The sequence below is a fragment of the Nesoenas mayeri genome, assembly GCF_963082525.1.
Source record: "Nesoenas mayeri genome assembly, chromosome: 28".
Taxonomy (NCBI): domain Eukaryota; kingdom Metazoa; phylum Chordata; class Aves; order Columbiformes; family Columbidae; genus Nesoenas; species Nesoenas mayeri.
This window is the reverse complement of record NC_137558.1, coordinates 948,765-970,181: the sequence shown is the minus strand read 5'-3', so window position 1 is coordinate 970,181 and position 21,417 is coordinate 948,765. Positions and strand designations below refer to the sequence as shown.

General features: G+C 56.0%; 2 protein-coding genes across 3 annotated transcripts in view; both read left to right on the top strand.

Annotated features, from left to right (window-relative positions):
* The first annotated feature begins 4,685 nt into the window (after positions 1-4,685).
* On the top strand, positions 4,686-6,622 carry ATP5MC2 (ATP synthase membrane subunit c locus 2). 2 transcript variants are annotated; one of them, XM_080360516.1, is made up of 5 exons: positions 4,686-4,749; positions 5,477-5,565; positions 5,834-5,911; positions 6,124-6,284; positions 6,374-6,622. In XM_080360516.1, the coding sequence occupies exons 1-5, from the start codon at positions 4,704-4,706 to the stop codon at positions 6,486-6,488; spliced, it is 489 nt and encodes a 162-aa protein (XP_080216642.1). In that variant the 5' UTR covers positions 4,686-4,703; the 3' UTR covers positions 6,489-6,622. The 2 variants fall into 2 exon arrangements, with proteins under 2 accessions (XP_080216642.1, XP_080216643.1); XM_080360517.1 differs by lacking the exon at positions 5,834-5,911 and having other exon boundaries at positions 4,689-4,749.
* A 580-nt stretch (positions 6,623-7,202) lies between these two features.
* The window catches only part of LOC308050401 (cyclic AMP-dependent transcription factor ATF-7), a 51,799-nt gene continuing 37,584 nt past the window's right edge, over positions 7,203-21,417 (top strand). Inside the window, exon 1 of the mRNA XM_080360508.1 lies at positions 7,203-7,246. The gene's annotated coding sequence lies outside the window, so the exon portion shown is untranslated. The remainder of the gene's footprint in view (positions 7,247-21,417) is intronic.

Sequence of the window (21,417 nt, the reverse complement as noted above, 5' to 3'; positions counted from 1 at the left end):
TTGGGCTCCTCGGGATCACATCGTTCCATGGGTTAATTAAGCGATAAGACACAACGGGGCGTGGATTTATGGGGTGATATTTCACGCGTAGGTGCGCGGTGGCACCGGGCGGCCACCGGCACGTCCCTCTGGCCATGGCGCCCGCCTTGGTGGCACCCGTGGGTCCCGGTTGCCACCCATGGGTCCTGGGTGTCACGCTATGGGTCCCGGTTGTCACCCTATGTGTTCCAGCTGTCACTCTGAGGGTCCCGGTTGTCACCCTATGGTTCCCGGTTGTCACCCTGAGGGTCCCGGCTGTCACCCTATGGGTCCCAGCTGTCACCCTATGGGTCCTGGTTGTCACCCTGAGGGTCCCGGTTGTCACCCTGTGGGTCCTGGATGTCACCCTATGGGTCCCGGTTGTCACCCTGAGGGTCCCAGTTGTCACCCTATGGGTGCTGGTTGTCACCCATGGGTCCCGGTTGTCACCCTATGGTTCCCGGTTGTCATCCTGAGGGTCCCGGCTGTCACCCTGTGGGTCTCAGTTGTCACCCTATGGGTTCCAGCTGTCACCCTGAGGGTCCTAGTTGTCACCCTATGGGTCCCGGTTGTCACCCTATGGGTTCCAGCTGTCACCCTGAGGGTCCCGATTGTCACCCTGAGGGTCCTGGTTGTCACCCTATGGGTCTTGGTTGTCACCCTGAAGGTCCCGGTTGTCACTCTATGGGTCCCGGTTGTCACCCTGAGGGTCCTGGTTGTCACCCATGGGTCCCGGTTGTCACCCTATGGGTTCCAGCTGTCACTCCTGTGTAGCATCCACCCAGGTGGATTTGTGATGTGTCACCTTGTCTGGGTGCCACCCTGGGGACATCAGCTGGTCCCCCTGCCCGGGTGCCGCCTGAATCTGGCTGGGATGCAGGATCACGCATCTCGTAGTGTCACCCACAGCCCGGTGTCACCCACAACCCAGTGTCACCCACAGCCCAGTGTCACCCGCTGTCCCAGCGCGGCTGCGCTGCCACCACCCTCTACCCTCCCACAGCAAAACGGCAGCTGCCCCCCCGCATCGGTACCCTTGTCCCCATCCCTGTCCTCATCCCTGTATCCCTGTCCCGGTATCTCCATCCCCAGCCCTGTCCCCATCCCTTGTCCCCATCCCTTCCTGGTCCCCTTCCCTGTCCCCATCTCCATCCGTGTCCCCATCCCTGTATCCCTGTCCCTGTATCCCTGTATCTCCATCTCCATCCCTGTCCCCATCCCTGTATCCCTGTCCCTGTATCCCTGTATCTTCATCCCCAGCCCTGTCCCCATCCCTTCCATCCCTTGTCCCCATCCCTTTCTGGTCCCCTTCCCTGTCCCCATCTCCATCCCTGTCCCCATCCCTGTATCCCTGTATCTCCATCCCCATCCCTGTCCTCATCCCTGTATCCCTGTCCCTGTATCCCTGTCCCCATCCCTGTCCCCATCCGTGTCCCCATCCCCTTCCCGCTCCCCATCCTTTGCATCCCTTGTCCCCATCCCTTCCCTGTCCCCACCTCCATCCCTGTCCCCGTTCCTGTCCCCGGTGTCCCCGCGGTCCCGGTCCCGCCCCCCGCTCCCCACCCCCCCCGCCTCATTAGGATGCAGCGCGGGCGGCGACTGCGCCAGCGCCGGGACCGGGGACACGGGGACACGGGGACACGGGGACAGGGACGGGGATCAGGAGCGGACAGAGCTGGGGCCGCCCCCCACCACCCCGTACCCCAAACCCCGAGGGCACCCGGTAACCCTCGCAGCCCCCGTGCCCCCCCCAAACCCCATATGTACCCACAATCCCGTATGTGCCCCCCCCCATGCATCCCCCTATTGCAACCCTCAGTACCCCCCAAACCCCCCATCCCCTTCTCCACCAATTCACAGCACCCTCATATTCCCCCACTGCTGCCTCAGTTTCCCCACACCCCACCAACGCCCCCCCACCCCAAAACCCCCCCAAAAAAGTGCGACACCCCCCCAAAAAGTGCGACACCCCCCAAAAAAAGTGCAACACCCCCCCAAAAACCCCCTCAAAGCGGCGGCTTTGCCGTCACGCCGCGGCGGCTTCGCAAATCCCGGTATTAATCGCAAGGTCAAAGCCATTACGCTGATATTAAAACCATCAGAGCCCGAGGAGGGGGGGGAAGTGGGGGGGGTGGGGAGGCGGGGGGGGGCCCTCACCCCCCCCAAATCCTCCCGGCTGGGCGGCTTCGCAGGCGCGCACAGAACATTGCTTTTTAATTTAAGCCGTTAAGGTCAGTGGCAGCAAATGGAGCCGCGGTTTAAATCAGGGAATACAAATAAAATAGGGAGGAAAAAGAAGAGGGGGGAGGAAAGGCGGACAAAGACGGACGGACGGACGGACAGGCCGCGAGGGGGGGGGGGCAACCTGGGGGGGTTAGGGGGGGAATTGGGGGCGATGGGGCAGGTTTTGGGGGGTAAAAGGGGGAATTGCGGCAGGTTTGGGGGGTAAAAGGGGGAATTGTGGGGGGTTTGGGGGTAAATGGGGAACTGGAGCTGGTTTGGGGGATAAAAGGGGGAATTGGGGTGGGTTTGGGGGTAAATGGGGAATTGGGGTTGGTTTGGGGGTAAATGGGGAACCGGAGCTGGTTTGGAGGGTAAAAGGGGGAATTGGGGTGGAGGGGCTGGTTTGGGGGTAAATGGGGAACTGGGGCAGGTTTGGGGATAAATGGGGAATTGGAGCTGGTTTGGGGGGTAAAAGGGGGAATTGGGGCGGGTTTGGGGGTAAAAGGGGGAATTGTGGTGGGTTTGGGGGTAAATGGGGAATTGGGGCAGATTTGGGGGGTAAAAGGGGGAATTGGGGCAGGTTTGGGGGGTAAAAGGGGGAATTGTGGCGGGTTTGGGGGTAAATGGGGAACTGGAGCTGGTTTGGGGGGTAAAAGGGGGAATTGGGGCGGGTTTGGGGGTAAATGGGGAATTGGGGTTGGTTTGGGGGTAAATGGGGAACTGGAGCTGGTTTGGAGGGTAAAAGGGGGAATTGGGGTGGTGGGGCTGGTTTGGGGTTAAATGGGGAATTGGAGCAGGTTTGGGGGTAAATGGGGAATTGGGGCAGGTTTGGGGGTAAATGGGGAACACACACATGTATCCTTGTGCAAATCCTCCATGTGCACACACATGTACACGTGCACACCCCGTGTGCACACACGTGTCCCCGTGCAAACCCTCCACGTGCACACATGTGCACACGCACCCATTTGCACACACCCGTGTCCCCGTGCAAACCCTCCGTGTGCACACACATGCACCCTCCTTGCACACACATACATATCCCCGTGCAAACCCTCCGCGTGCACTCGCACACGTGCACACCCCCCAATGTGCACACACATGCTCACCCCCCCGTGCACACCCACCCCCGTGCACACTTGGCCCTCGCACCCGCACACCCGCGTCCCCCCCCGTGTCCCCCCTATTGGGGGGGGGTGCTGATGGATGGCCTCCCTTCAATCCCGGCTCCTCGTTATTGATTTTCCTTTAATGAAAGTTAATTATACCAATGATTTAATTAATAGCGGCTCTCTCTGCCTTTATGGCTTCCCGCATTAGGGCTGCCCATCAATCCGGCCGCCTGACAGCCCTCGCGCCCCTACCCCCCAGGGGTGACACTGTCCCCCCCCCTGCACCCTGGGGGGCCCCACAGCACCCTGGGGTGCCCCGGTCCTCCAGCACCTCGGGGTGACATTGTCCCCCACCCGCACCCTGGGGTGACTTGGACTCCTCAGCACCCTGGGGTGTCACAGTGACCCCAGGATTGTGGGGTGCCCCAATGCTGCAGTATCCTGAGGTGACACTGTCCCCCCCTGCAACCTGGGGACCCCTCCATCACCCTGGGGGGCCCCCAGAACCCTGGGGAGCCCCCAACACTCTGGGGTGACTGTGTCCCCCCCTGCAACCTGGGGACCCCCCCATCACCTTGGGGGGCCCCGGAACCCTGGGGTGACCGTGTCCCACCCTGCAACCTGGGGACCCCCCATCAACCTGGGGGGCCCCTAGAACCCTGGGGTGACCATGTCCCCCCCGCAACCTGGGGACCCCCCATCACCTTGGGGGGCCCCCAAAACCCTGGGGTGACCATGTCACCCCCCCGCAACCTGGGGACCCCCCCATCACCCTGGAGGGCCCAGAACCTTGGGGTGACCATGTCCCCCCCTGCAACATGGGGACCCCCTCATCACCCTGGGGGGACCCCAAAACCCTGGGGTGACCGTGTCCCACCCTGCAACCTGGGGACTTCCCATCACCTTGGGGGGCCCCCAAAACCCTGGGGTGACCGTGTCCCCCCCTGCAACCTCGGGACCCCCCCATCACCCTGGGGGTCCCCCATCACCCAAGGGGGCCCCCAAAACCCTGGGGGGGGCCCCAACACTCTGGGGTGACACGGCCTCCCCAGCACCCACTGCGCACACAAGCGTGTACACACAGACACGCCCCCCCCCCCGCCCCCCAAACCCCGTGCACCCCTACACACCCACTTGTGCCCCCCCCCCCAAATCGCGGCCGCAGCGCCGCTCGCCGCCGCCAGGGGGAGCTGTGCACGGTCACGCCCCTCCCTGTAGACCACGCCCCCCTCGCTCTAGGCCACGCCCCCCCCGCCGCCGCAGAGGGCGCGCAGCCCCCGGCCCCGCCACCTCCCGGCCCGCAGGCGGCGCTTTCTCAATGGTGCTTCCGGCTGGCGCTTCCGGGCGCGCATGCGCAGTCGCTGCCTCCGCGACCTGCCCGCCGCCGCTCCGGCAGGTGAGGGGGGGACACCCGGGGACACCCCTTGGTGGGGACACGGGGAGCGGGGAGAGACCCCATCGGGGCGGGGGGGGACAGAGACACGGGAGGGGAGGCCCCCTCAGGGGTGACGGACGGGAGGCCCTTGGCGGGGGGGGCGCAGCGAAGAGAGACCCCCACACACACACTTTGTGTGGGGACAGAGACGGGTGATCGCCCCTCAAGGAGCTGCTTTGGGTTCGAGTGTCAACCCCCTGAGATTTGGGGTGACACCCCCAAATACACACTGAATTTTGGGATGTCGACCTCCTCCCCCCGAGTTTTGGGGTGATCCCCTGACTTTTGAGGTGAACACCTCGAAATTTGGGGTGCCCCCCCATCCCTCCTTCGTTTTGGGGCGATATCCCTTCACGCTGCCTTCTGGGGTGACCCCCCTCCACTCTGGGGTCCCCCCCATTCTCTGTTCCCTCCAGTCCCCACATCCCCTGCCAGGGCTGGGGGTCCCCAGGCTGTGACCCCCCCAAGAGCTGCCCCAGAGGACCAGGGGCCTCTTGAGCTCCTGTTGCCCCCCCTCCCCAGGCACGTGAAACCCCCCGGGACCCCAAATTCCTGAGCCCCAAACAGCCACCATGGAGCTGTCACCTGGGTGTCAAAGATGTCCCGCCCCACCTGACCTCCTGTGTGTCCCCAAGTCCCCCTGGGGACACTCATCTCCTCACGGTGTCCGTCTGTCTGTCTCTTCCAGCCGTGTCCGGCCCGTGTGTCCCTCCCTCCGTGTCCCTGGGTCCCCTCGCCATGTACGCCTGTGCAAAGTTCGTCTCTGCTCCTGCGCTAGTGAGTAGCGACAAACCCCATTGTCCTCGGGGTCCCCTCCGCGTGTCCCCCTTGGGGACGGCGGGGGGAGAGGTTTGGGGACACTTTTTGCAGGTCTAGAGCCACCCTGGGCCACACGGAGCCCGGAGCTGCTGTGGTTAAAGTTCATTTAGCATCCCTTAATGGTTGCTAATTACAGGGCGCCCCGAGGCGCTGAGCAGGTTTGGGGAGTCCCAGAGGTGACAGCGGTGGCCTCAGGGGACACCGGGTGGATTTTTGTGCCTTGCAGGTGAGGAGGAGCTCGCGGGTGCTGTGCCAGCCCCTCTCCACCCCCGTGCTGAGCAGCCCCGAGGTGCGGGGGGAACAGGTAACGCACCCAGTTCAGACTGGGAGGCACTGGGAGGGATGGGGGGGGTGCTGAACAGTCCCTGGGAGGGACGTGGGGACACAACTGTGCCCCCCGCCTGCTCTGGGGCTCCCCAGGAGGCTGCGGGGAGCTCAGTTTGGGGAAACCGAGGCACCAGGGGGGGATTGGAGTGAGGTTATAGCCCCCAAACCCACCGTACTGTCACCCCCCAGGCGCGGGCGGGCGCCCCCCGGCCCATCCAGACCAGTGCGACCCACCGGGATATCGACACCGCTGCCAAGTTCATCGGCGCCGGCGCTGCCACCGTGGGGGTGGCCGGCTCCGGCGCCGGCATCGGCACCGTCTTCGGGAGCCTCATCATCGGCTACGCCAGGTCTGGGGGGGACACACACAGGGGGGGTGGCAATGGGGGGGTTGGAGGACTGCTGTGTCCCCGCTGACCGGCCTCTCATGTCCCCGCAGGAACCCGTCGCTGAAACAGCAGCTTTTCTCCTACGCCATCTTGGGCTTTGCCCTCTCCGAGGCCATGGGGCTGTTCTGCCTCATGGTGGCCTTCCTCATCCTCTTCGCCATGTGACGGAGCCGGTGACAGTGACAGTGACAGAGCCCCTGCGCCCCATCCCCTGCCCAGCCGAGAATCCCGGCGGAAGGGCACAGGAGAACCCCAACGCCGGCCTCGTGCAGGCAGGAGGGGAATAAAGACGGTTTGATAATGGGGTCTCGGCTCCTCGTGTCCTTGTGTCCTCGTTCGGTGTCACTTGTGTGCGGGTGACACTGGGGCACAGCGCAGCTGGGGACTGCGCTGCCCTGTGGTCACTGTCCCCTTGGGCTGAGCCCTCAGCCACGTCCCCACGGGGATGTCATTGATCCCCGGGGATGTCATTGATCCCTGGGGATGTCATTGATCCCTGGGGACACCCGGGAGCCTGTCACCTCCTTCTGTCCCTCCCCAGGGACACCATCCCCTTGGGGACACCTGCGCTGGGGACCTGGCACCCGCAGGGCCGGGAGTTTGGGGTGTTGGTGCGGGTATCGGGGTGCCCTGGGCTCAGCGTGTGTCGCCGCGGGGTTGTCCCGCTATCGGGATGTCCCCGTGTCGCGCTGTCCCCGCAGCCTGGGGGCGTGGCCACATTAGCCCCCACCCCCCCAAGAGGCCCCGCCTCCCGACACCTCTGATTGGTCCCCGCACCGTTAAGTCCCCCTCGGGTCTCGCGAGAGTCTCGCGCGCAGGGAGGCGCGGGGCAGAAGGCGGCGCGGGGGGGTGGGGGCGGGAACCCCAGCGCGAGAGGCACCAGCGCGAGGCCCCGGCGGCGGCGCGGCCCGGCCGTCCCTCAGGTAACCGGCAGCGCCCGGGCTCGGTTGTGCCGCCCCGGGCGGGGGAAGACGGCAGGAGAAGCGGCGGGGCAGCCCCCCTCCCCACCCCGGAGGGCGCCGCGGGGAGCCCCGGCCGACCCCTCCCCCCACACAACTCTCCCCGAGTTTTCGTGAAGGCAGCCGCTCTGCCACCCCCGCCCCCGCGCTGATTGGCGGCTTCCTTCGGCTAATCGGCGCGCAGCTAAGCTCGGAGTGGCGGGCTGCGCGGCCAATGGGGGCTCAGGGGGCGCCGCGATGGGGGAAGCTCCGCCCCGAGTGGGCGGGGCTGGTGGAGGCAGCGAGGGGCCCGGGCGGTGCCGGAGGGGGGAGCCCGGAGGCCGAGGGGGCCCCGGGGTGGGGAAACCTGGGGAAGTGGGGGGGTTTGGGTCGAGGTTTGGGGAGGCAGGCGGGGTACGGGGCGTCAGGAGGATGGGGAGCCACGAGGTGTGGGGGGCACTCCTGGGGTGGGGGCCCTGGGGGGAGTTTGAGGCATTGCAAATGGGGGGGGTGTCTTGGGGGTTTGTAAACGTGGGGGGTTTTAAAGGGATGGGGGGGTCTTGCGGTGGGGTTCTGGGGGTGAACCGTGGGGAGGTATTGGGGAGTGTTGAGGGACTGTGGCCAGGGGTAGGTTGGGGGGGGTGGGGCGGAGTCTTAGAACTGAGGGAACTTGGGGGGGTCTTTGGAGGTTGTAGATGTGGAGGAACATTTGGTGTGCAGGTCCTGGGGGACCCTGAAGAGATACAGGGTGTGCAAGTCTTGGGGGACCCAAAAGAGATATGGGGTGTCCTGGGGGACCCTAAAGAGATACATTGTGTGCAAGTCTTGGGGGACCCTAAAGAGATACATTGTGTGCAAGTCTTGGGGGACCCTAAAGAGATACATTGTGTGCAAGTCTTGGGGGACCCTAAAGAGATACATTGTGTGCAAGTCTTGGGGGACCCTAAAGAGATATGAGGTGTCTTGGAGGACCCTAAAGAGATACAGGGTGTGCAAGTCTTGGGGGACCAAAAGAGGGATAGGGTGTCCTGGGGGACCCTAAAGTGATACAGGGTGTGCAAGTCTTGGGGGACCAAAAGAGGGATGGGGTGTCCTGGGGGACCCTAAAGAGATATGGGGTGTCCTGGGGGGACCCTGAAGAGAATGGGGTTGTCCTGGGGCATGGAAGATACGTGGCCCTCAGGGGTTAAACAGGGGAACCCCTTGAATTTGGGTTCTGTCCCCCTGTGCATGAAGAGGGGCTCAGTGTGGGGGTTGTGCTTGTTTTGGGGCAGCTGGGGCGGGGGGTGTCCCAGTGGCAAACTGGTGTGGGAAGGGTGCGGAGAGGTTATTGATGCCTATGGGTGAAGGGTGTAGGTTGGGGTGTGGGGAGTTTTGGGGCTCAGCCTGTCCCAGCAGGATCAGTGGGTCGCACAGCACCCAGTAACATCCCAAATGCAAACAGCAAGAATTAGAGAACTAATAGTTTCTTCCTAAGTGTGAAGCAACCGTTAATTCCCCCTGGGTGGGGGGACTTTTGAGAGCTCAGGGCAGCATTGAGGTTTCACCGTGCGCCCGCCTCTCGGTAGCTCCGGCTTTGCCAGCACAACCCGGTCACGTCTCAGAGCGATTTTGTTTCTGCTGCCAGAAACTTGGGCTGGAGCCCCTCGGCCTCGCTGAGGAACAGAGAGCGGCCGCTTCAGGTGCCACATGAAACACGTGCGACAACAAAAACTCCTTGTTCCGCTCGGTTTGTCCGGTTTTCCTCTTTCTACCCCATTCTTCGCCGCCTTTTCCTCCCCAAGTCCCATCGTTAAGTTTTCTTTATGAAGTTCTTTCCCTGCTCAGCTCCCTCTAAAGACACCATTTCAGTTTAACGTTCGGGAGCGCAGCACAAAAGTCTCGTTAACGCTTGGGTGGACTCGCCGATCTATTTTGCCTTACGAGGGTGCTTGTTGGGCAGGGACTTTCTGCAGGGCATGATCTGAAGGGCTCGTCTGGTTCTTTGCAAGCGGTTTGAAAACAGTTGTCACTAAAACTCAGTCATTTCTGGAGAGGAATTCAGCAGCAGCTCTCAACCACTGGCTTTGTTGGCCGCTGGTTTTGGATGGGGGTTTTCTCAGCTAAGAATAACCTCACTGTGTGAACGCGGAGGGGAAGTTTGTGGGAGGTGGGTGAATTCAACAGCCACATTCCCGTTTGGAAAACGAGCCGGCTTCACATCTCCACTCCTCGTTTCCCTCGAGCGAACGCTCTCATTCACCTCCTGTGACACCAGCGGGGTAATTAACATTGCCAGTTAATCACTTTGTGGGCTGGAGGCCGCCGGAGAGCGTGTTTGCTCTCAAGTGGTAAAAACAAACCGAGAGCAAAGGTGTGGGTTCCGTGGCACCCGTGAGGTTTGTAGGGATTCCTGTGGCCGGGATGGGTTTTTCTCAGACCGACGCTTCATTTTTGATGCTAAAAGTTGGTTGGGAGTTGAGAAGTGGGAGGATTTTACTATCAGATCGACCTGGATGCTTTGAGAACTTTACACAGCTGTGGATTTCCTTAATTACGTGCCAGCCCTTTGGTTATACCTAAACGCTTCCTCTCCCTTTTGGCACCTGCCCGTCGACTAACTGTTAAAAATCATCATGTCCACCGTATTTACCACTCCGTTATTTTAAATCTTTCCTTGTAATCAATCCCTCCAGCTGCTTCGCTGTATTTTCCTTAACGTTTCCCAGTTTGCCGATATCCTCCTGATACCGAATAGCCGGCGTTGAGCACGACGTTCCCTCCGTGTTCTCCGCTCGGATTCAAGGCAGGAAAACTTTGCCAAGGTGTTAAACCTTCCACTTGTATTTTGTCTTTCACTCTGTCTCAACTTTCCCCCATTAGGGGTATTTCTAGTGTTAATTTATACCTATTTTTCTATCTCCCAAGGTCCCTTATTTTCCAATCTTCTCCAAGAATAACACCTGCAAGCGTTGTTATATATGTTTGACAGGGTTGGTACTAATCTGAATTAACTTATAAGCGCCGTACAATCCATGTGTCATTGCTTAGATACACTGTGCAGAAAGGTGGTGAAAAGACAAGGATATGGCTTAAAAATACATATATATTAAGCTTCTTATTAATGTCTTTATTCCTATTTCTCTGTGCCCGACTGGAGGAGGCGGAGGCCGCTCTCAGGATGGTGAAAAGGCCTTTGCGGCCGTAGCTCGAGGCAGGAAATCTCGGAAAGATGGGGAAGTCGCAGAGAGGAAGCGCAAGAGGATGGTTGGGGAGGAAGAACCCGAATCCTCCTCGTGGCCCCGCGAACGCGCCGGAGCTGTTGGGGGTTCAGAGGACACGGAGCTTTTCGGAGGGTTTGCGGTGGGGCCGTGTCCTCGTTGGGATCCGTTCGCCGCCTCTTTGCGGCGGGAGCGTTTTGAGACTGGTTTTAGTAAAGCCGGCGCTCGGCCTCGCGCCGGCTTTTCGCGGCGTTGGGTTTGGTTTTGGACTCACGTTCCACTGTGGCGCGTGTGATGCTTTTCTTTGGCGTTCCGTTTGGGTTTATTTATCCTTCTGGCTTTCTTGGGGCCTCTTTGCGTTTCTAGTGCCAAGAATTGAGGCTGCATTTCCCAATCCGTTCTTCCTCATGTTATTTAGCACCCAAATATGATGCATTTTAAGGCAAAATGCCTTTTTTTTTTAATAATAAACCTTCAGGACCTGTTTCTTCCTTTAACTTCATTATTTATTACCCCTGTAACTTTAATATTGATTATTATGTTATCCTCTGCATCAGGATTTCCCAGTTTCCAGCCCTTGGAGGTGCTGGATCAGCTGAAGTTCCTCTCTAAGTCCATATTTGCTCACTCAGGTTTGTTCTCCCTATTAGAGCTGCTTTATACAGTGTGTTTTGCTCCAATTAGTCTTGGCTCGTGGGATTTTGGCCTCGTTGCTCCTCCGAAGTTCAATTTCATAATAATCCAAGAGGTTTCTCGCCTGTTTTGTCTCATCGCAGCCGCCTTTACATCACACGTGCTTTAACACCCGCCAAAATTCAGCGCTTGCTTTTGGAACCGGGATCAATTCAGCACCGGAACCGCCGAGGCCAATTCATCTTGCGGTGGAATACGAAGGTTCTTTCTGCCTCGTGCTATTAGAGCGGGATCTGAAGGTAAACCTGGCAGCCGGTCATGGTTTTGCTGCTCTGGAGGGATTGAAACGCTGTTGGATTATTGAGCGGAGCGGGATTTTTGGCTCCCGGTGACACCGGCCGCTTCTTGAAGTCGTGGTGAGGAAGAAGCCGTGGTTTTTGGCTGGCGGGGGTTGGAACGGGGCTGGAATGCCGCTCGCCGTCCCGCCCTGGGGCCGCGGTGCCAACCCTTGCAAGCCGCTTCATGAATAAACAGCTTTAGCTCGGCGTGCTCTTTGTGAGCCGCTGCAGCCTAAACACCTCAAAGAAAAGCCGCACAGAGTTTTCCTCCCTTTCTCCCCACCCCAAAAAGCTATTGGGGCTCCTTTAGTAGGAAATACAGGTTGTGGCTGGAGTTCAATAGGGTGTAAAGCCGCAAAGTTCGCCCCATTGGGGACGCGCTGCGTTTCTTGCACATCGTTTCTTACGGATTATTTAGCTCGTGGAGATTATGAGGCCTCGTTCCAGATACCATTGTTACCACTTAAAACAATAATAGTAATAATAACAATAACCATAGCAAGCTGCCCTGTGCCCTTTAACCGTTTCCAAAGCGAGCGAACCAGCTGCGGAGCAGAACTCTTGGGTTTCGCTGCCAAAACCCATCGCTGGTGCTGAGGCTGCTGAGGCGAAGGGGACAGATCTTCAAATCACAACGCAGGTGATGTTCGCAATTAGCATAACGAGCGGTTAAAATAGACGTGTTTCTAGCGGTACAGTTGGTCGCGTCTGCGGCTGGAGGTGCTGGAAACGCTCCGAGGTTTGGGAAACGAAGGTGAAGTTGGTTGCGTGTGGGTAGGGGAAGCTTTGCCAATTCATCTTGCAGCGGAATACGAAGGTTCTTTGTGCCTCGTGCTATTAGAGCGGGATCTGAAGGTCGACCTGGCAGCCGGTCACGGCTTTGCTGCTTTGCTGGTAGGAACATTCCTCTTTTATGTGAGTATTGGTAAAATAGAGGCAGAGAAGGAGCAGAGGGAGCTGAGACACGAAGGCAAATTGTCACCGAGGGGCTCCTGGAATGAACCGTTGAGTCCCGAAAACATGGAATTGAGGAACTTCATCTACAGCCTTCATGGGATTAGAAACCTTGTTATGGTCCCGTGTTGGCAACGTTTTTAATAAGTGAGTCTATATTTCTTTGCGGGAGGTGGTGAGGAGTTTCCTGAGGGACGTTCGCTCTATTTATCACCTTTCTACCCCGTATTCCTGTCTTTTCCTTCCTATGTTCACCAATTTTGAATGCGCGCAGAGCGCCTGTTTGTATGATCCACGTTGAGGATGCCGTATCCCTCACCTGTGTAAGATCTTGAATTATAGAAATTATTATATATAGAAGATCATGGCTTTGTTTGCCGCTAAAGCGCCGTCATTCCGACGGCAGCACACGGTTCCGCTCCAGCAACCCCCTCTAACGTACCGGCTTTCTAGACATTGCTCCTATTTGGGATATTTCTTGCTCCCCTCTGATTTTAGGGCTCACATATCAGATAACGAGCCCATCAAACGCATGCGCCTTTGAATGCTGAATAAATAAAACCACCCGCGTGTGATGTAAATAATCACAGGTGAGACGAGATATCTCCCCTTGATGACCACAGGTACATGTGGGAGTGTCGTGCCGTTTGTCCCCTGGCTCGCTGGTGCTATTTGGGTGATTTTAATTCACTGACAAAGACTTTTATCCATAGGTAGTCGCTTATATAAGAGACTCTGCTGTTCTTAACTCGCGCAGCCTTGACTTTGATCTTCCTTTAAAACTATTCACGCACCGTTGTGGGGAAAATATGTTCAAGCTTGACTTGGGCTCTTATGTCCCATTTTCAGCAGCTTTTTCTTTTTCATTGAAACAAGGGCTCTTAAGCGGCTGAATAATTTCAGGAAATGAAACTCCGGTTTCTAGGTCACTTAGGCATTTCCTAGGTAAAAATAATGCATTTTCGAAGGCTCGTCGTGACTTTCTTCTAATTGTCCCCGCTCAGCAAGCAACAGTGGGTCTCGGAGGCTTTTCCTGCCTTTCTTAAGCGTGAGTTATTTCTCTGTGCTGTAGTAGATCTCTCGCAATCCGCTGTCCCTGCGGGGAGGACGTTTCCAGCTGAAGATGGATCGTCGCTAATGAAGCAGCGCCTTGCTAAAACCACGGGGTTCAGCCTGATTTTGGGGGTGGCGGAAGCAACGTGGACGCTCATCCGACCCCGGTGCAAACACATGGGGATTTCCAAGTGGTTCCTCCCATTTAGGAGGAGGTTTAGGAACAAGTAGGTGATAAACTGAGCCTGGGGCCTTGCTGCTTGTTGTATTTGATGCGAGCTGGCAAGGCGCCCCAACCAAAGACTTGATGAAGGGCTGCCAGGGAGTTCTGCTCCATTGGGCTCTTGCAGGTTGGTCTCTCCCTTGCGTCTTGGTGTAAATATCTTGGGGACATCCCCCCGAGTCCATCTTGCCCCCAGAAATGGGGAGAAGCAGCACAGCTTTGGCTCATGAGTAATGGGACGGTGATTTAGGGACAGTCTTTCTCCATCTTCTTGCCTGGGGAAGCTGCTGACTTGCTGCTTTCTGTTGGATTTGGCCTCGTCTTCATCAAAGGCTTCGAAACCCTTTGCACAGATGCCTTTTGGCATTAGAAATCTGACACCTGGCACCTCACTAGAGAAACCTCGCCCGCCTTCGGAGGCCGTTTTGCCAAGTTACGGCTGCTCCGGCGATGTTTGGCAGGATTAAAGCAGGTATTTGAAGAGCAGCAGCTTCTTCTCCCGCAGGAATGCGACAGCGAAAGGAGCAGCAGGAGGACACGTGCGGTCAGCGCGATGGAACCCGAGGAGCATCCATTGGCTCGACGTCGGAGAGCAGAACGTCCTGCAGACCCTCCCGCATCCCTTGAGCTTCTGGTGGTCGGTCTTTGCTTTTCTCACCATGATGCTCCCCATAGATGTTTAAAAACCCCACGCTCTCCGTCCTCAGCGCTGCCCGCGGTGTGTGAGATGACACGAGACATTCCCCAACACCTTCTTCCGAAATGGGAGCCCGGGCCGGATCAGATCTGGAGAGCAGCCAGCGCCTTGAGCTGTCGGACAACGGAGCTTCTGTAATAAGTGATGGTCAAAATTGTTATTGTTGAATAAATCGAGTAGGATTCAATTATATTATGCATATTGTAAGCAGTAACTGTGCTTGGGCAAGTTTGATTATGTTTTGTAGAACCTTGTAGTAGTAGTTAAGCCAACGCCTGGATGAAGCAACAGATAACAGAGCGCCCGGACACTTCTCTAATGGTTTTTGTCCTGCGTGTGGAGAGGCAGCGTTCACAAATGATGCTTTTTGGTATGGTAACGGGAAACTCTTCACTGTTTGCAAGAGGGTCATAAACAGCTCCGTTGTGTAGCTGGTAGAAGCCCCTGGAGCTCTTGGTTGTTGCTCTAAGCTTTTCTGCTTCAAGCCCTGTGTTATTCCCTTTGCCGACAATGCCTCCCCGGCCTGTCGCTCGGCGGCTTCACGGGAGGCTTGACCCTTTTCCTCTCTTAAATTTGCTCCCCTTTGAGCTGCTTTTGAAGTCATTTTAGGGCCAAATGTCATGGCTGGTAGCAAAACTCCTCCTGATGGCAGCGACTGCAGCTGGTGAAGCTCCAGGGCCGTTTTAAGCCAGGACGTGGAACGTTTTTGGTGCTATTGAGGTGGGTGTTATGGTATTTGGGGACGTTCTTGCGGATGGGGATCCATCCAGAGCGATGCTGAGCACCCAGAAAGGCACAATCAGCCAGTGCACGGTTGGACTTCGCTCCCACTCCGCTCTGTGGGTTAACTCTGCACCACTTGTTCAGTGCTGTGGATGTCAGACGTTTCCTTCAGGCGCATTCCCTGCCAATAATGCAGTTTATACAGTTGCGTTTGCTTTATAAAGCGTGAGGACGTTCTGCCTCTAAAGCGGGTTTTACAGCGGCAGCTTTTGGCCCTTCTTTCCCAGCCAATTTTAAGCTCTCTTGTAGCTTTTTGGTTGCAAAGCAAACGTTCTCACCCCTTCCCCTGCAGCCCAAGAAGAAGCTTAAAGGCAAAACCCGGGACTAACAGCAGCCTGGGTGTTTGCAACAAGCTTGGTCACCTCTTCCAGCCTTTCACAGCACCTCAAACAGAGACCCAAGCACCCAAAGGTGCGGAGCGAGGCTTGTTCCCAAGTCCCTCATTTAGTTTGCGAGTCCGCAGTCGTTCCCCAGTGGAAATTAAGTGCCAAACAGACTCTAAAAAACACCTAAAAGCAGGTTGGGCACCTCACCCTCTGTCCTGCAGAGCTGAACTTGCACCCAGGGAGCCGAGATGTTAAAATAACCCGGTTTCTTGGCTTTCTCTTCTTTTTAAGGAAGAACTCAGCCTATTTTGTCCCCCTGCTTTAGGATGGCTTACGGTGCTGTGAGTCGCCACCGCGGTGTTTCACATCAACAGTGTGGGGAATGCCCACGCTTAAGCCCGGCCTAGAGGTGTAGGCAGGACTGGGGTCCCCTCCACGTGTTTTCTGCGCTGATCCCAACCTGCTGAGCGCCCCGAATACTCGTTTGGATGGGCAGGAAGGAGCGGAGAGCTGTTAATGAGTGCGCTTAGCAGCATAATAAAGAGCCTTTCCTGGAACGGTCTCAAAGCAGCACGTTTCCTTCCTTGCATTTTAGTGGGAAATCTCGTACTATTTTGGGCCAGTGCCTTTGACTTCCTTCTCTTTTAGCGAGTAGAAATGCCTTAGTCTGGCATTCTCTCCCCAAAAAGCTGCTTGGTTTCTGATTGCGACAAACTCCCAGCGGCAATCACCATTCCGCCCGCCATCCTGTATATTCCACAGCCCAGATTCTGTGCACCATCTATAATAATCTCATTTATTGTGGGTTTTATCTCTTCCCCCCCAAGTCCAGCATATACGGCCTGTCCTTGGGGCTCGCTCTGCGTCTCGAGCGCCGTTTGCGTGTGAATGGGCTTGTTTGTAGCGCGGCTCCGCTTGTTAACGCTCTTGGCGCCGCTCCCAGGTCTCCGCCGCGTTACCCAAATTGATCTGGGGCGACCTCGCCACTCATTAGTCTCTGAGAATTAATCCCACGTAGCTCCGGCTCATCACAAGTGAACTCTTAGCTCCGGTTGTAGCTTTTCTAGCGCGGTGATTGATCGCGAACGCAACGAGTCGTGTCGGCCGGAGCCGTCGCGGCGCCCGCAATAACCCCAGGTGACAAAGGCTTCTGTGGGAAGGCTTCTTTCTCCTATTCTTCTAAATATGATTAGGATAAGAACACCATTCCTGATGCATTCCCGCCTTCCTCCTGCTATCAGCTAAATACAATGATTTTCCTCCCCATCCAGGCTCTCCCTGCATCCTCCACCCTTCTTAAACTCTTTGTTTAACACCCTGAGCCCACCACAAACACTTTCTGCATCGCTCGCCCCTTTGGGCTTGTTCTGGTGTCCACGAGGGGTTTTAGACCCGACTCTGAAGGGTGAGTTTTATTTGGGAGAGTGAAGCGGTTCCAATCTCAGTCCTGCAGTGGCACAGCGGTGACACCGAGCCACCCGCTCCCCTCTTTGCTTGCAGGTGACATTGTCCATCTCCACTGAGCCCCCTCATCCTCAAGCCCCTGGAGGAGCCTTTTTCTGGGTGCTGCGGTCACCCCATCAGCACCGATCCTGCTTTTCCTCACCGCATCTCCTTCCATCCTCACCACAAACTTGGTGAACCTTTGAAAACCAACGCTGACGTTCCCTAAATGATCCCTTTTTGTAACACAGTCATTTGTTCTTTCGGAGGCTGCAAATCTGAGGGGTAAGAGGGCGCCGGGGGGCCTGAATCTGAAAAATAACCATAGATCAACTCATGCGCAGACAGAACACAGAGCGAAGGTGGCTCGATGGTACCTGCAGGCACCGCTTTATCTGCTGCAAACAGCCCTTTAGTTTCCACGCCGCACCTTTTGCTGCCACGCTGAGCTTGCAGTGGGTTCCCCAGGCGCCTCCTTTCTCTCGACGCCCCTATTTCGAGCAATTTTCCCCTTTCTAACCCATTTTGCAGCTCGTTCTTCACTCGGGTCTTCCTAGGTGAGTAAATCTTAGCGGAGCGAGACTCCCGTTAGCGCTTTGCTTTGCTTTCCTCTTCTGCTTCAAGCCTATTTTTAGGAGGCTGCTCTGCCGCTCTTTTGGTTTTGTTTCATAGTCGCTGCAGCCTCCAGCTTTAATTTTGTGGTCGTATTAATGCAAAGTTTACCCTGATGATTTATGGGAATAAACCATAAGTGTGTTTGTTCTGGTAAAACTCGGGGCGCGTTTGCGCCGCGGCAAACGGGCGGCGCAACCGTTTTTGCGGGTTCGTTGGGATGCGAAGCATCCGAGCTCGTCAAGAGCCTCGGGCAGCGGCATTCCGGCAATAACAACAGTCACATGTGAGCACAACAATAGAACCTTATTTTTAGAGCATTTTTCCTCGCAACTCTATCCCCCAACATTAATGACCTGGGAGTTTCTTCCATCTCGACGCCGAGATTTAAGGAAGAAGCACATTATTATTTGTTTTAATGGAAACTTGAGTCGCTCATGAAAACAAAGCGCTTTTCCAGTTGGTGGGAACCCCAGCGTCGTCCTTGGGGGGACGAACAACCCGTTGCTCGTGGTTCTTGTCAACCAGAAGAGTCTTGGCTTGGATGTACAAATCTCAGCCTTAAGTTGATCTCAACCTCAGGGATTCGGTTGGAACGGGTCTGGAAAAGCTCGACAAAGAACAGAAACCCCAGGCTGCTCATCCCTTGGTTTATTTACCCCAGGATGGGGGGATTTGTGGTGATCTGTGCATGGGAAAGTGAGGCGGTGGGTGACGATACTTGAGTCAATTGAGCGTGTGGCATCCAACTAACGCCGCCCATCAAAACCGTGGCTACTCGGAGTCTCTAAAGCCAAACCAGAGGATTTTAAAGGCTACGGAGCATCGCGGATGGAAGGACCGGGCAATTCCAAACGTGCTTTTTGCCAACGGGCGTCCTGCTTCTCGCGAAACCGCTTCCAAATGGAAGTTTTCAAGCGGTTCCATGAGGTGCCAACGCGTCCTGGGGGAAATCCCTTTCGGGAAGGCTGGGCTTTGATTGCTGCTGTTGACCGTGTAATGTGTCTAATTCCTTTTAAGGGAGTTAAAATATTACCCCGAGGTGTCTGTCTAGACTAGGAGAACAGGCCTAGTTTGGTCTTAATGGCTTAGTTAACACGCTCTGGGACCACTTCAGTTTATGGACTGAGATACCGGAGGGGAAGCAGCATATGGGCTGAGTTTAATAGCTGCAGGGAGAATTTAAACTTGGAAATAAGTGGAAATGTTGGTTATTGAGGTGAGCAAAACCAGCTTAGCCCGTGATCAGTGTCCCAGTCGAGTTCTTCGTCAAAACCAGAGGATCTGGTGGGCAAATCCATTCATTTGAGGCTTCACCTTTCAGCAGAGACCTTCAGCCTCTCCCCCTCCAGCTCTTGTAAGGACCCAGAGCCTGTTTAAGTGGGTAAAATACATATTTTAATTCGAAAGATAACATCATCCTATCTGTGAACCTGGGCATCGCTTTAACCTCTCTAGAACTTCATAACGAGGTGGTGGTTCGTTGCCTGGATTAGGGATCCTCGCGGCTGCCTTGGATTGCCGGGAATTACAAACAGGTTAGTTTCAAATTAGCTCTAGATATACACGATTTAAGGTAATAGGAATATGTTCTGAAACATGAAGACCTCCTCCTGTTCGGTTTGAACTTTGAGAGGACAAAATGGGTCCAAAGTGGTAAATAGTTACAGAATCCCAGAGTGTCAGGGGGTGAAGGGACCTGGAAAGCTCATCCAGTGCAATCCCCCCATGGAGCAGGAACACCCAGATGAGGTTACACAGGAACCAGGCGGGTTGGAGTGTCTGCAGAGAAGGAGACTCCACACTCCTCTTGTCCAGCTCCAGAGCCCCAGCTCCCTCAGCCTTTCCTCACACGGGAGATGCTCCACTCCCTGCAGCATCTTGGTGGCTGCGCTGGACTCTCTGCAGCAGTTCCCTGTCCTGCTGGAACTGAGGGGCCACAGCTGGACACAAGATTCCAGGTGTGGTCTCCCCAGGGCAGAGCAGAGGGGCAGGAGAACCTCTCTGACCTACTGACCACCCCCTTCTAACCCACCCCAGGTCCCATTGGCTTCCTGGCCACAAGGGCCCAATGCTGGCTCAGCCCACAGCACCCGGGATTCCCAGCTGGTCTCCCATCCAAGTCCTGACCGGGCCCGACCCTGCTTAGCTTCCCAGATCAGGCATTCTCAGGGTGCTATGGCCGTATATATTATATATATATGTGTGTATATGTATATATATGTTCCCCGAGTATATCTTGATAGTATCTGAACTAAACCCTGTTTTCACGGGCAGAGTAGAGGGGCAGGAGAACCTCTCTGACCTACTGACCCTCCCCTTCTAACCCCCCTCAGGTCCCATTGGCTTCCTGGCCACAAGGGCCAGTGCTGGCTCATGGTCACCCTGCTGTCCCCAGGACCCCCAGCTCCCTTCTCACCGCTCCAACAGCTCATTCCCCAACCTACACTGGAACCTGGGGTTGTTCCTGCCAGGATTCAAGACACATACCCTGTAGGTTGTTTGCATGAGTTAATAAGCTAAGAGAGGGAGAAAACAAACCGCGTCCAGACTTGGGGAGCACAGGCTGTTCTGGTTGGAAATACCTTTTGCGTTTCGCAGCTGCTCGTCAAGGCTGCGCCGGTAGGACTTTGAAGCACACGTTTCAGTGATCCGTCTGCGGTTCTTTGCTTTCCAACCTGCTAAAAATCATCAGAACGGTGAAATACTGTCCCGCGGCTGCAGGGAGAGGAATGGGAATGTGCTCCCGGTATCCAATCATCTGCTTATTCCGCCTGTTCTTAAGAACAGAATTTATTGAAGCAATTTATCCTGCCTAAATGCGATATAAATCTGAGCACGTGGATGTACACACCAGTCATACTCCGTAGCGAACAAGCACCTAAATCTTTCCTTAAAGAATGAGCGAATCCTCCTGATGCCTTGCAAGATGAAGCAAACTGAAGGTTTTTGCAGCGTGTTGGTCCCTATTTTTGATTGTCTTTGGATGGAGCTGCTTGTTCGCCTGTTGGAGCCGCTGGCGGGTGGCCCAAAGTGCCATTGGCTTTGGGTTTGTTGTCCAGCTCCCCATTCTCAAACACGACGTGAGTGCCAGCTGATCCATTTCTTTAATATCTCAAATAGCTTTTGTATGCATCGGGAGCATAAAGATGAGGTGGCGAGACCCCGACGTTCCTCCTGTTGGCTGTGACAGCGCTAAGGACGGATCTCTGACCCCCGTTAATTAAAACAGCATCAGGCTGGGTGCCCTGGGCGCTCTCCCTCCCTCGTTATCACGCTGCGTGTTTAACGATAAGATCCGTTTGTCCATGGAATCAACGCATCCCCAACCTCAGCCCACGCAACGCAGTGATTTAAACCATCTTCAAACAGACCTTTGGGGACTTTGCTGCCATCTCAGAGCTGATTCCTCACCGCACCGGCAGATTTTTGTGGTTAGTTGCAGAACAAACTAAAACTTGATGCCTCGCTTCGTTTGCCACCTCCAAGTGCTCATTCCTGGGGCTCTTAATAGTTATTTAGACACCAAAGCGCCGTTCAAACGCAAACCCCTGAACCTCCAGGAGCGCAAACCTGTGGCCTTTGCTTTCTAGGCAGGTAACTCACCAAACCGGTGATTAAATAGGGATTAAGTCTTGAATTAACGACTCTTGCATCTGCTTCGCCTTGGCAGACAACACCAGCGGCAGCTCCCGCTCCCTTGTCTCTTATGCATAAGGAATATGGGTGCAAAGTAATATCGGGACGGGGAAAATCAAGCTCCAAGATGGCAATTTTTGGCTTTTATTTGGTTTGTGTCCCCATATCATCGTCCAACCAGCCACCAAATGCGCAGGCGATGGTAAAACAACTCGTCAAGTTGATGTTTCCTTTGCGTCTGCTCTGATTTCTCTT